General features: G+C 34.3%; 1 protein-coding gene across 1 annotated transcript; it reads right to left on the bottom strand.

Annotated features, from left to right (window-relative positions):
- Nucleotides 1,204–13,519, bottom strand: LOC109712998 (5'-nucleotidase SurE). The gene is made up of 10 exons (XM_020236901.1): nucleotides 13,240–13,519; nucleotides 12,040–12,134; nucleotides 9,017–9,084; nucleotides 8,766–8,809; nucleotides 5,621–5,698; nucleotides 4,698–4,851; nucleotides 3,025–3,204; nucleotides 2,835–2,903; nucleotides 2,604–2,742; nucleotides 1,204–1,674 (listed from the first exon to the last, which is right to left on the bottom strand). Exons 1-9 carry the CDS (start codon nucleotides 13,380–13,382, stop codon nucleotides 2,632–2,634), a joined length of 942 nt encoding a protein of 313 aa, XP_020092490.1. The 5' UTR covers nucleotides 13,383–13,519; the 3' UTR covers nucleotides 1,204–1,674; nucleotides 2,604–2,631.

The following is a 14,789-nucleotide window of genomic DNA, read 5'->3' as shown; positions in this document are numbered from 1 at the left end:
AACTAAAATTCGAACTTGGGTCTCGGCTACCAACCACCAAGTCCTTTGCCACTTACTCTATGGACGGTCGGGTATATAAGGTTTGTTTAGTCCTCCTTTGTTTCAAGATAACTTACAATGTTTAGCCTAAATATATATAATTAGTTTAAAGATTGTAAATCTATTAGTTAAATAGTTAATTTATTTCCGTTAATAACCTAACTATCGAGAACTTTTGTTATCACGTGGTTGTAACATAGTGGCCAATTTAAGTTTGAATGATAGGGTTGAGCATTGTTCAATTCAAGTTGAATTATCGCTGAAATGAGTAAGCTCAATTTGGTTTCACGTAAAATTTGATTGGGATTATTTTAAGTAATGCGATTCAATTCGATTTGACATGTAATTTAATATATATTATGAATTGAGCTTCTGTGTTTTTAAAAATACAAGTCATTGGTGCTTATAGGTTTTCCACCCTTATATTAAGAAACGTATGCTTAAGATGATAGTGTCCCCTGGGGTGGGTGGTTGGTCGAATAGTATGATCTATTGACTAGAAATGGTCAAAAAGGTAGATCTAATGTAGAAAATTTATGAGTACTTGGACTCTATATATTAGTACTAAATTTAAAAAATAAGTTTTAATTTTAAGTTATAATTAAAAAATTAGAGATATTAATTATTGTTATTATTATAAGATTGTTATCTTGTAACGTAAAATTACTTATAATAATATCTTAATTTTAGTAGTTTAAAAAAAATTAAACCAAACAAAAATATTTTATCGAAACCGAATAAACTGAACCAAAAAGTCGGAACTATTTCAGTTTGCTCAATTCAGTTCACGCTTTTCTAATACGGTTCGGTTCGGTTTTTAAAAAATTGTAAAAATCAAACCAACCAATGCTCGCCATTCCACTTCAGTTTGGTCAATTCAGCTCATGCTTCTAATTCGATTCGGTTCAGTTTTTTTTTTTTTTTTAATTTTAAAAAAATTGCTCAACTCTACAGAATGGTGATTCATAATTTTGTTACTATTTTACATAGGAGGTTCGAATATGGGTTTAGAAGGTTCTAATGATTTATAAATTGAGAAGGATTGGCATATTCTTTTTGTCCAAAGAAAGGACTTGAATCAAATGGGAATTAAGATTAGGTGCCTAATAAGACTCTGAACTCAAAATTTTTTGCTCTGATATCATGTGAAACAACCGATTGTCCTAAAGGTATAAACTTCCACAGCAGTGGTCTCCAACTTTTGTATTTAACAAAAAGTTGTTGTGGTTTCTCCAAACAATCCTACTTGAGCACTATCGCATACACGCAAAATACAGAGCGTTGGGTAATTCACACACGCAGTTGAACTGTCCCGCGAGTTCCTCAATACAGCAGCGACCGATGCGAGACAAGCAGAAATTGATTCATCAATGAACTAAAGCAAATGTCTGTTATTGTAGATGACAATTGAGAGGCTCAGCCATTTAAGTTCGTATTGCTTGATAAAATACTAGTAAAGAAGAATCAATAGCTCTGAATCACAACAATAGCGGTTCACTTGGATGAACGAGTCTGAAGCATTGTTCGCTTTAGCGAATCGCAGGTAGCAGTTGATTCTGAGAAAAATGAGGTAATTGATTTCCCCTTCTTTGCGAAAACATGTTCGCAGGGCAGCTCAAGTATGGAAGGAACTTCCTGTAAAGAGAATATTATGTAAGCATAATCTTGTTAGTAAGCACCAACCGAGCAGATCATTTCATACAGACTTATAAACAGCTCGTTATAAATCAGACAAATCATATGTAACAGTGTAATTCATGTCAGTGATGTTATATGTATGTACCTCCTAAATAGTGTCAAGAACAAGAATGGCAATCTTCATACTTCTTTAATAAGGAGATAAGAAGTCAAAAGCACCGAAAAAAAAAAGTGGCCTTTAAAAACTATCAAGAGATAGCCAACTACTTATAAAGCATACTAGCATACTAGTATAGTCATATCCGATCGAAACAAGTCCTTCATATGTAACATTAGATTTAAAGGAACTTTGTGAACCTAGTTATAGCATCTAGTTGAGGCCCTTAGACTGCACAAGGCCCCTGCCACTACGAGGTCTGCAAAGGGTTTACATGCATGCGACCTTATGAGGGCCATTTGTTTCTGTGCAACCGGAGGAAGTCAACATAGAAGAAGCCTATACCATTTTCACCTGGTTGTTGTTCGCTCAGAATTTACAGTAAGATCCAAGGGGTAAACTTTAATGGAGCTAATGTTAATTTAGTTATTCAGAATTCCCGTCTAGTGTGACTACAGACCAAATGGGGACAAAAACACTTCATGACATCGAAGGGATAAGATTTCAGAGTAAGTCCAGTTTTGTTGCTTTCTCCACGTTCACCAGAGCAACCGGCAAAACTCATGAATTGTAATGAAACTCTAGTCAATCCCGGCCATTTCATTGAAACAAATACCTTCTAAACTAGTAGTGGCTATTTCACAGATTTAAACCCAGGATGTCAAGGCGCAGCATGGTTGCAATAGGACACTGAAGAGTTCGGAGGGAGAGTTAAATTCAGAAGGTTGACCACCAGGATAGAGTGAAAAGATTCATCCACAGAGTTCACCTTATTCTTAAGGAGGGAGCGCACCCTTTTATAAAGAAGATGATGACGCATAATCAGCTAGACGGTGTAACCACCCTTCGAAATAAGGCACAGCATCTACCTCTGTACGGGATAGCGCGCCGAGTGGAGTGATTGTGATCTGCAGCAAAAAACAAAACATCCCAATTAGAGTAAGGACAAAAAAAAAAAGATAATAAATACAGTAACATGATGAGTAGAAAATGAACTGACATATCCTTCCATGAGGGCTTTATGGTCTGTATCATCTTCCTCCTCCACTTCACTACTTGGCTTTACGACCTGTTGAAAGTGCAATAAACAACACATCAGTTGATGTCTCTGGTAGGATTCCAACTAAAGCAAGAAAGTATTTTATGTCTATTCAGTTTCACTTGGCCTGTGAAAAAAGAGATGCCACTACCACTTTTTTAAACAGTAGTTGATCATCCAATGCAGACGAAGAGGCACTCTTTTCAGAGTCCGTGACATTGTCAATATCCATATTTGCCGTCTGATAGCTTTCTACTGCAGGCATGCTCAAATTTGTTTGCTCCCATCCAATTCTGATCATAAATTTTCCTTGTTTTGTAACCTTATATCCCTACAGGCACATACGTATAAGAAATGAAACAATTATAGTTACACTTTTTTGTAGCTAACAATCACAAAAAAATCTCTTATCAGATTCATTGTACCAAAAAGTAAATAAAACAATGCAGTAGCTTAACGAAGTAACATAAAAAATTTACTACAATTCAAATAACTCAACATCCAAATGAACAACTGGGAAAAAAAATATAATATATTAGGTTAAGAATAGCTGACAGCACCGGTCGTCATGGCAATCCATGAGATGGCAAAATATAATTGTTGAACTCCACTTACAGGATTTGAATGCACAACATTGACATCTATACCAAATCTAGCCCCCACAACTACTTACATGAGATATTAGCGCATGCAAGTATAAAACAATGAAGAAGAGCCACAAAAACTGCCAAAAGGTGTCTCACATCCTACAGAATAATGAACCTTTGGTGCATGAATTAATATAGGTTTTCAAACATGGACCAATTGAAAATTTTGATACTTCACAGGAAAGTGACATTCTTAACCAACTTTTAACAGAAGTCATGAGGTTTAAGGACAAGTGGAACTCTCCTCACTAATATTACGTTATAGTATTCTTGACTAGCATGAGGATTAAAAGCACTATGTCAAACTTCAATAGTTTGAGAAGTTCGATGTGAACGTAAGAAGATAGAAATGAATAGTAGCTATGGATTATGGTTATGTCTGCGTGTGTCTGTGTGCCTGTAAATGTGTGTGAAATTTGCAGTCAAACTTTGTAAGTACAAATAAAGATGGTTGTTTTAAACATTGTAACAGTAGTTTTATCCACATCTATATTTTCAACAAGTTGTATGTTGCACAAGTTTTTCATCTACTCATAGAAATTAGTCACCTTAAGCCAAAAGAAATAAAATTAAAAAAAAAAATCAAGAATAGATGATTTAACAATTAATTTTTTGTGCCATCCATAGTAGACTCTCAGAAGCATCCAACACATTTTCTTTCTTAATCTGAATGCTTTGACTGAAATTTTATTCCTATTTATATGAAAATCATTACACGAAACTACAATTACACAATAATATATAGACATTTTACAATCAAATAATCAAGTGTTATACTCTCAATCCAAAGATTGCTGTACCACTGGCATGCGGCTTGTCAGTGTGCTATCCAAGCAGCACAACATGCAAGCATGCCTCAGCACACATCTTATTTTATATGTCAACATGATCAGTGTGGGCAGCACAGGCTTTTCAGCACAAGCGGCATCAAGATGTGTTGGCCATGCTAGATGGAGCCAATTGGCACGGCAATCCTTGCCTCAATCCACCGCTATTTTGCTACAACAAACTTGTAGTTTAGTGAGAAGCCATTTGTTAGGGTGCATTTATTTTGAAGAACTAATCTGAATATGAAAAAGAACAAATAGAGAACCCTCAAGTATAGTTCTATAGTACTAAACTGAAATTAAATATACTAAGCATGCTATGCTGAGAAAGGCCAGATATTTAAGGTTACCTTGTGATGCGCAACATCTGTCGGTATATCTATGTTCAAGAATGATCCTTCAGGATAAGTCTTGTTTTTCAGCTCAATTAGTACAGCATTTATTAGAGGCAAGCAAACCTCTGCGGCTAGTTTTAGGTCCTGAACAGTGCTCTCACCTCTTGACCTGGAAACATAATGTACAACAGAATAAGACATGCAGCAAATAGAGGCACAAGAAATGATCAACAAACTACCTTCTACAATTTACAAGAAATAAATCATCAAACGATGGGAAACAATATGTAACTAGCTCATCAATTATTAGCATCTTATCTGATCTATCTCCAGTATTCACCTTGCATGTCATTAACAGTGTTAACATCTTACCCAAAACTTTATCTAATCTTTCCAGTCATTCAGCTCAACATTTAAGTCTCGTCCAAGGATCAAAAGTAAAGGAGAATTTGTGCATTTAAGCTTATAAATCTAAAAGTAGAAATAAATTTTGATGGCTCTAAGAGGTTGGTCTGTAAACCCATCAAATATCTACATTTCCTCTCGTCTCTCTTTTCAATCTATCTCACTCTTAGTTCACACTCAGGATAGCACTAAAGTAGAAGAAGCATATTTTATTGTCATTGCCGTTTTAGCTTAAACTTTTAGATTACAATGGTTGTTTTATATATTTCACGTGGTATCAGAGCAGGAGGTCTTGAGTTCGAGTCACGCCAGACTCCTACCGCTATTAATTTCTTTCCATTTAATTTAAGTCAACATCATGGGCCTACAAAAAGTCTCGAGCCCAGACGTGAGGGGGAGTATTAAATATAAAAATAGTTAAATACCGTTCTCTATCAGCTTAAGCTTTTAGAGTACAACGGTTGTTTTATATATTTCACATATAGCAAGATAGAATATCATATACAAAGACGGAATAAAAGCTTCTCACTTACCAGTTGTATGATATAGCTAAAGAAGGTATGCCATACAAGAAGGCCTCCCTAGCACCGGCAACAGTCCCCGAGTAAACACTGCACATTAAGTGAAAAACAAATGCTCATCAATCCTACAATCTCTTCAACATATAGCCATAATGTACAAAACTGGCAGCACAAGCAAAAGTTATTTACATATTTCTTCAACAAATACCGGTAATAAACTCAATATCATCTCACTGTTCCAAATGTACCTAGCTAATGTCTCTCAAATATATGGAAGTGTAATTACTGATTAATACTTTTAGGCTACATTTGGTTTGGGATAATGAACATTGGGATAAGCAGGAATAAAAGCAAAATTGTGTTTAATTTCTAATGCTGCCATTTACAAGAGTAACTAAAATTTCATTTGGTTAATTTTGGAATAAAGGAGAATAGTGAAAAAAAGTGATGTTTGAATTTGATATAAAATGTGATTTAATAAAAATAATTTGTTATAAAGAGCTAGCCTACTACGCTTTCGAAGTATGGAGGCCGCCGCGATTTCAAGTTGTTTTCAATGACGGAACATCTAATTTGGCGATTGGCTCCGTTAGACATGATTTACAGTATTAAAACTATCTAAAAACCAAAATTCATAATTTTTTTGACTTCGTTTACCTAGTGAACGAGTAACCTCAAAATAAGCGGCTAAAAATAAAAATCTCATAAAAAACGGTGATAGAAGAGTTAAATTTCAAATCGAAAGTATTGATCTTACTTTTGATGGTAAGGAGAATTTTCTATTAAAATTTCACCTAATTTGGATTGTTCTACACTGTTGATTTACAAACATGCCACATCAGCAAATTTAAATAGTCATTTTTGAGACCTTTGATCGCTTGGCAAATAATGTTGAAAAATTATAAAATTTAATTTCTAGATAGTTCTAATAGTGTAGATCATGCCTAACGAAGCCGATCGTCGAATAAAATATCTCATAGACCTTCGTGCTTTCAAAAACATAGGAGACATACTCTATTATAAAAATAATTTATTATAATATTTAATAAAATAATATCTTATAATATTTAAGTATAATTTATTTAATATTTATATTAATATATAAATACATATATTTATTTAATATTTATAATAATATTTAAGTACAAATAATATGTATTAATATAGTACACTTAATAACTTTTAAAAAAATAATTTATTATAACATGTAAAATATTATATCTACATAAATTATTTTTACTCAATTTATAGTCTTAATAAAGCTTGGAATTAAACTTTGAAATTGCACTATTCTACCATTTGGGTGGAATAGTTTATCCCAAGCTATCCTGAGATAATCGGTAATTGCAAGGTTTGACCGAGATATTTTATCCCGGCCAAAAAATGTCCCATTTGGCAAAATAGCATAGATAACTTTCGTTATCCCTGCTTTATCCCCGAACCAAAAGGGGCCTTAACGGTTGGCTAGTGGGTGAAGGAGCCAAGTAAGTGCTGAAGATTATTTACAAAGATAATAAGCTATAAACTGTGATTCAATGTATGAAGTTCTATTTCATATAGAATATAACAGTGATAATAGATTCCAACACCAAAGTTGGGAGATTAATAAGCTAGGTGTTCAATTGCCTCCTCGAAACCTAAGTCTCTATTCCCTTCTGAGTAGATAGTTTTTAATGTATAATCAGTTGTCTCCTTTATTCTTTGGATTCCCTACACCTTTGCTCGGAAAACTATAAGAATCTCCGCTCTATATCTCTTTTGGTTCGCTACATTTTCGCTCAGATAGCTATAAGAATTTTCATGACTTGTTTATGATCGTGGATATGAATCTGAAATTCCAGAAATGTAGGAAAAGATCATCTGTTAAGGACCCAAATAGTTTGAAAATCAGGTATTCCTTCCTTGAGAAATCCTACTTTGTAGCAAGGCCGCTCTAAAAATTTTTCTAGACAATGCAATTGTTTTGCCTAGTGACCAAACAGGCCCTAAAGAATAAATAGAATCATAGTGTTTATGTCAAGCCTGAGCAGAACATAACTAAAAAACAACAAGAAAGAGAAAGACGAATGAAATTGCAATTAAGATTCAGTTTGGTGAAACAAAGTGAATGCACTATAAACATTATGGATTTAAACTATAGTCATACCATCAAAACCATTTTGACTATTAGCTCTGCCCATAACACTCTGTGGAGGAGGCTCCATGGAAAGATTGAAACAATACAATTAGCTAGCAATCTGATACCTGTAAGACCAGATTCCAGAAAGAAGAATCTCCATGTTGATTGCAGTTTATGCTCAGCAACCAAAGAATGACCAAGCAAAATTTTGCTGGAAGCGAGAAGACTCTAGAGAAAGAAGATGTATCATTTGATACTAGAGGCTCTACTGAAATAAAGCCTTAGTCTTATCCATTTGGGTTCAGCTATTTGGATCCAATTCTTTCATTTATGAATCAATTAAGATGTTGACCAAAATTCTACAATATATGAGAAGATAGAAATCATCCTCCAGACAAGAAAAACAAGCAGCCTACAATAGTGATTGTCTGCAAGAATGTACTATCCTGCATCTAATTAAAGAACCATATCCCCTTGGTTCATCTATGGCTCATAAATCATAATATCCCACAAGCAGAAATCTAATATAGGAAAATTTCAGCATATGACCAAGAATTGATATAAGATTTTGTTAAATGACAAAGAAGATCATTTCCTATTACCAAGGATTTAGGTGCCCATTGACACGGGCCATGCTCACTGTGCCATACCGTGCTTAGCGTGCCGAGATATTAGCACAATAAGACCCCCCTACTAATGACATGGCTCAAAACCCTCTTTTCATTGAAATTAGCAAGTAGTTATCTTAATAAAGTGCAAAATCTTTGATAAATATATATAACAATTAATTAGAACATATTGGTCCTAAAGAAAATAAATATTTCATGCCATTGTATGTCGGCACATAGCTATGTTCTCTGTGACCGTCACACATTAGCACAGCATGGCACGCACAATGCTGTACCGTGCTAGCAAATTTTCAGCACAACCCCATGCCACGGTTCTTAAATCCTTGCCTACTACAACAGAAAAAGAGTTATACACGTTCTACTAATACAAAGATTGTGCTTTATAAAGGTTAAAAATGAAGTAACTAACATGTGATATCCACAATTGTTGCCAACATTAATGCCACTGATTACCTGAAGCAAGGAAAAGACTAAATTAGTGATTTGCAAGGACATCTAAACAAATAATGCAGCTTTTGGATAAATTTTATCTTGATCTCAACCTAAAAGCACAATCAACTTAACACTAGAATCAACATACAAGGAGGACTATTATATTCTGCACACTAAAGTATGTTAATGGAATTAATGAGAATGTTTGTCTATCAACCAAGAGTTTACCAGGTCAGGAATCACACCCTGAAAGAGTTTCCCAGAGATTCCCAGAGAAGCGCAGTCGGCAGGAGTTCCTAAATATATGAAAACATATCGAAATAAGAACTTGGTGCATGATGCATGTTGATGCATGTAGATAAATACATAACATTATCATAAACATGCAAAACTAAATAAGAGAAGTATAACTAGAACAAGAATTTTGACCAACTAATCTATTTGAGATAGGAAAATTAGGAATCTAATCTTGAAGTAATGGAGTAAATTTTTCAATGTTCCAAAAAGCGGTCCATGTGGCCGCATATGCAGTTCGGATCATAAACCATGTCGCATATATAATATCCGTTGCAATATGCGATCAGACAGCATATGTGGCCCATATGCAATAGGCGGCCGAATATACGGTATTAAGATGGGATTGAAATACAATATTGAATGGGATTGTTTGATTAATAATTATACATATACATATAACATACAAGTTTAAGTAATAATAATGCATATAAAAGCAATTTTCTTCATATATATAACCTAAGTCTCTCTTTTCTTAATTTAGTATGCATTATTCTTAATCTATCTAATGACATCTTTATATACATGTGTGTGTGTGAATAATTTTGTAGTTGTTAGATGTTATTATACTGGTTTTTTTTTAAGTGTTGGCCCCTCAAATAATGTGAATGACAATTTATTGAAAAAATTATTATTTTTCATAAAAGTTTAGCATACCGCTTTTTAGAACATTGATTTTGGTTCGACATTTGTGATGATTTTACATCAAAATTCTATTTATTTCTCTATTTAATAATTAAGAATATAGTTTAGTGATGAGGTGATTTACTTGAAAATTAATTATTTTAATTTGTGAATTCTGAATTGTTAGTTTAGTTATTTAGCTTTGTTAGGAAGTATTTTATATTTTTTTACACCTATATATATTTTATTAATATTTTAATCGATGGACCACATATGCGTCCGGATACCGCATAAGCGTTATGCGTTAGGTAACCATATGGATACCGCATACTACCTTTTGAAACATTGGTTTTTTACGGTCAACAAGCATGTTAAGGTGACCAATGTAATCCCATATACCAAGGATTTAAATGCCGTGCCACGGGATCGTGCTGGAAACTTGCCGGCACGGTACGGCACGGTACATGCCGAGCCGTGCCGATGCGTGCCGGTCAAAAAAATTCTTGTGTGCCGACACATAATAGCATGAAATATTTATTTTCTTTAGCAACAAAATATTCTAACTATTTATTATGTGTTTTTATCACATCTTTTGCACTTTATTGAGAAAATTACTTACTAATTTAAAGAATAGAGGGTTTTGAGCTGTGCCATCGGCACGAGGTCTGTATCGTGCCGTTATCTTGTTGGTACGGTACGGCACGGTGGATACGGCCCGTGCCGACGGGTACTTAAAATCTTGCTATTTACGCTCAATCAAAGCATATAATTCTAATCCCAAAAATTTACTCAAAAATATTTTTTTGGGGATTGATGCGTCAAACATGAATGACAAGTTGTCACTATTCACACATTCTTACAGATCTCATGAAATTATTTATTTTGACTTACTTTTAATATAAATAATAACTAGATGTTCATATTGTAGAAAAGAATGAGTTCTATTTTCACCAACAAACAGACTGATAAATCAACCTGCTTGAATAGCAAATTATTTATGTTCTAAAACATCAATGTTTCTATCACAACGGTCGCGTAGACAATCTTAGGAAGACAAAAGAGAAAAATAATATTGTTACAAGTGAGCAAATCAAAATTAAAAAAAGAAATATAGATGCAGACCTAATAAAGAGGAAGTCATATGAATACGCTGATTTGTTATAGGTGGCTAGAAAATGTCCAAAATGTCACTCAAGTGTAGAGCAGCAAAAGTTGTCAGAAAGGAGAAAATAGAGTCTGTGAACAACCTTCAAAGGATGACATGAATTATCCCCTCTGTTTATGGAAATCTATGCTATGATTAATCTCGCAATGACTTACTACTTTTTGACTAACAAATAACACCTAAAAGAATGACGTACCAACAGGATTATCTTGAGTAGCAAGAGGAAATCTAAGAAGCAGGCTCATGAAGAATTTGAGTTTTACAAAGCATATCCTATCATGACAACAATCTCTTTGGACCAATGCCTCAAACATGATGATGCATTGATGCCCACACAAAGGAGAGAAAGGATGCGAGAAAGGTAATCATGCAGCGGACAATAAAGCATGTGATATTTCCATCCAAATGGTTTTAGTGGCCTAGCTACATAATGGAACTTCCTTTAGTCAATCATCACACGACAGCCTAGTCCTTTCTAGGGAAATGAACATTCAAATATATCCAATTTTCTTGAATGTCTATGAGCTGGTTCAAATTAGGAATTCAAAACTCTCGTCTTTTCCATCAGTAATTGTGAAACCTCAATAAACTTCAAGAAGATATTGGCTAACATGAAATATCTTACATTTTTTTATGGAATTTAATTGCCTAAGTACTAAAAATGCTATGTCTAAATGGAGTATGTCGAAAATAGTCATTTAACGGCGAGGCAAGTCAGCAATCACTCACAGCCAAGTGGATTATCTCTTCCTGTTTGATTGACTACCAACAAATTATTCATGTGCAGACTCAGCAAGTCAAAACTTCAAGTAGAAGGAGGTAAGCACATGAAGAACCAGAAGTGTATTGAACTTCCAAAGAAAGATAAACTCCAAAGGAATACCAAGTATTTCAGGTCAAGAACAAGCCAGTTAGTATTTCTTCAAGCCCATATGAATTCAGTCGATCATCCAACCTTAATCGAAATATCAGTAAAATTAATGATACTTAACTGGCATAATCACCTGAAATTGGAAATTTGTGAGGTTGGCTTGCTCAATTTATTTGAATATATATCATTAGATAAATCCAAGAAAATTTTCTTACAAATAGAATTTCAAATTAAACTGTGCTTATAAAAATATGACACTGATAATCTATAATAATGATTAAACACTGCAAGATGAACCTGAAACTGCAAAAGCTGTAGCCCCTTCAATTTCAACGCGCTTGGCACTAAGCGCATAACGCCATGTAACACCATGACCGACACCCGACTTGTCCCTGAAAATAAAATAATAGGAAGCCGAACCATTGTTTACAGAAAAAATCAATTTGTGAACAAACTGAGAAATAATATTTAGCAAGTTAAAGTAGCGCACGGAATTCCTGATCTAATTGTTTACATATAGTTATTAAGTTCGGCAATAGACATCTATCGCCTACTAACTGAATGGACAACACAATAAAGGCATAAATGTACCGAGAACCCCTCAACCATAAGCCATTTGAAATAGACCCACTTAGAACTTTTTATTTTTCCCTTTTGATTGATAATTTGAGTTGGTTCCACCAGTTGAATTGGAGATTTCATCAAGTATAAAGGTAATTATGTTAAACATCACGATCTTATCATTTTCGAGCTGACAGAACGACAGATTCGGCAGGCTTGTGGCTGACAGCACCGTTGTTTAAATAGAAACTGCAATTCAATCGACAATAATAACCAAAATCGAAGCAAGCAAATAAACAAAGAGTGGTCTATATTCCAAAGTGGCCAATAATTGAGGCGACACTTTTATCTAAAATAAAACCTTCTTGCAAGAAGATATCAGGCGCATCTGAGAACTAGTCATTTCTCAGGTTTCAGACTTACCTAACATGACATTAATCGCATAAACTTTAAAAAGTTTCAAAAAGAAATATAAATGTAATCGTCGATCCTCCAGATTGGTTTTTGCTCTACAAAGCATATTCCTCCTTATATGAGGAGGAAAAGAGTGCCACCCAAAATATCGATTTAACTCAGCTCAGAATTTATCTTTAACACTCGCAATCACGTGCATGGTGGATATCAAGGAAAAACATACAGAATCAAACTAAGAACTTCTTGGAACAGAGGAGACTTTAAGATTGATTTACCAGGAAATCGCTCGGAATTTGTCTTAACAAAAGCGCAAGTGGCAAAAAGTTTGATGATTGGTATTTGGTATCGAAAGTGCATATCCAAGTTTGAAATATAATTGCTTTAATATTTTCAGCTATATTTATTTTTTAAAGAAAAAATGTATGCTATTTTTGTCTCTCCGAAAAAAAGAAAGGAAAAGAGAAATAAACAAACTAAGCTGATAGATAGATGGGAGGGGAGACGGAAGAAGGGAGGACGGACGAATCGGGGGCGCAGACGAGGACGCGGTAGCGGCCGGCGGCGACGAGGAGGTCGGCGAGGAAGCGGAGGCCGGGGGCGTCGATCCCGTCGTCGTTCGTGATCAGCACCGTCGGCAGGTGGACCGGGCCCGTCGCGCCGTCCATTTCGCGAGATGGCGCGCGGGCTGGCGGGCGGGCGGGCGGGCGGTCGAAAGAAGCGCAGGAAGGGAGGAGCGGAAGACGAACGAAAAAAGGGAACTAATTCTTCCCTCGACTGATCAACCTGCCGGCGAGTATTATTATTACAAAGCGTATTCGATATTCTCGGTTTGATTATGATTTATGATTCGTTGGGCATCAATCCGTGGAGGAGGAATAAAACGACCCGAGTCATCCGAGAAGAATAAATCCCCCCCCGTGTTCTTACGATAAAGATTTACCATTCTTTTAATTAATAATACGGTCCTGCAAAGGGAAAACATGTTATATAAAATTATCTTTTGTCTCACAAATATATCTTATTCTCATTCACATAGCTTTGGTTGCGCATAGTTAAACTTTACTGCAGTGGTATCTGCGTATAAACTAAATCTTTTATTCTGATTTGATTTATTTCATTTCAAGTGTTACAGTTGGAATTGCATAGGAGACTCGCCTACAACAGTTGAAACTAAATCTAAATTGACCGCAGCTCTAATTGCAACGGATGGAGAAAGTAATTTTAAATAAACGGTAATGTTATCTTTTCGTAGTAACCTTTTAAGCGAAAAATAATTTTTTTCCTATTTATATTAATGTGACTACTCATATATAAAAAAATAAAATTTTGTAAATTGTACTTCTCAACCGTATTACGTAAATGAATCATTTATAATCATTGTGCTTTCTAATTCATCCAACTAAATAATGTACAAGTAATTATAACTACTATATTTTTAACTACATACATATCCAACTACACTGTATTTACAAATACATCTGACAAAACGGCCTCATATAGTATTTGATAGATAAAATTTTTAGTATGAAATTGCAAACTCAGCATTTAAAAAAAATACTCATACCGAATAACTTAGTTTTCAATAACTTATTCAAATATATATATATATATATATATATATATATATATATAGAGTGAGGCTACTATGCTTCTGGAAGCACGGAGCCTTCCATGCTTCTAGGTCGTTTTCGATGTTGCGACTTTCGAATCGTCAATCGGCTCCGTTAAACTTGATTTAAAATATTTGAAGTACTTAGAAAATAAATTTTGTAATTTTGCGATATCATTTGCCTAGTGAACTAAGGGGCTCAAAATCAACGACTAAAAATATAAATCTTACAAAACGTGATAATATGACATTAAAATTTTAGATCAAAGATATTGATCTTTTTTTATATAGTAGAAAAATTTTCTATTAAAATTTCAAGTGATTTGGATATTTCTACACTGTTAAACTTGCAAACGGCTCATCACGACCATTAAAATTATTAATTTTGAGTCCCTTCGATCACTAGGCAAATGATACCGAAAAATCATAAAATTTATTTTCTAGGTACTTCAAATACTCTAGA

Source organism: Ananas comosus, linkage group 7 (assembly GCF_001540865.1).
Source record: "Ananas comosus cultivar F153 linkage group 7, ASM154086v1, whole genome shotgun sequence".
Classification (NCBI taxonomy): Eukaryota; Viridiplantae; Streptophyta; class Magnoliopsida; order Poales; family Bromeliaceae; genus Ananas; species Ananas comosus.
This window is presented reverse-complemented; position numbering and strand designations above follow the sequence as displayed.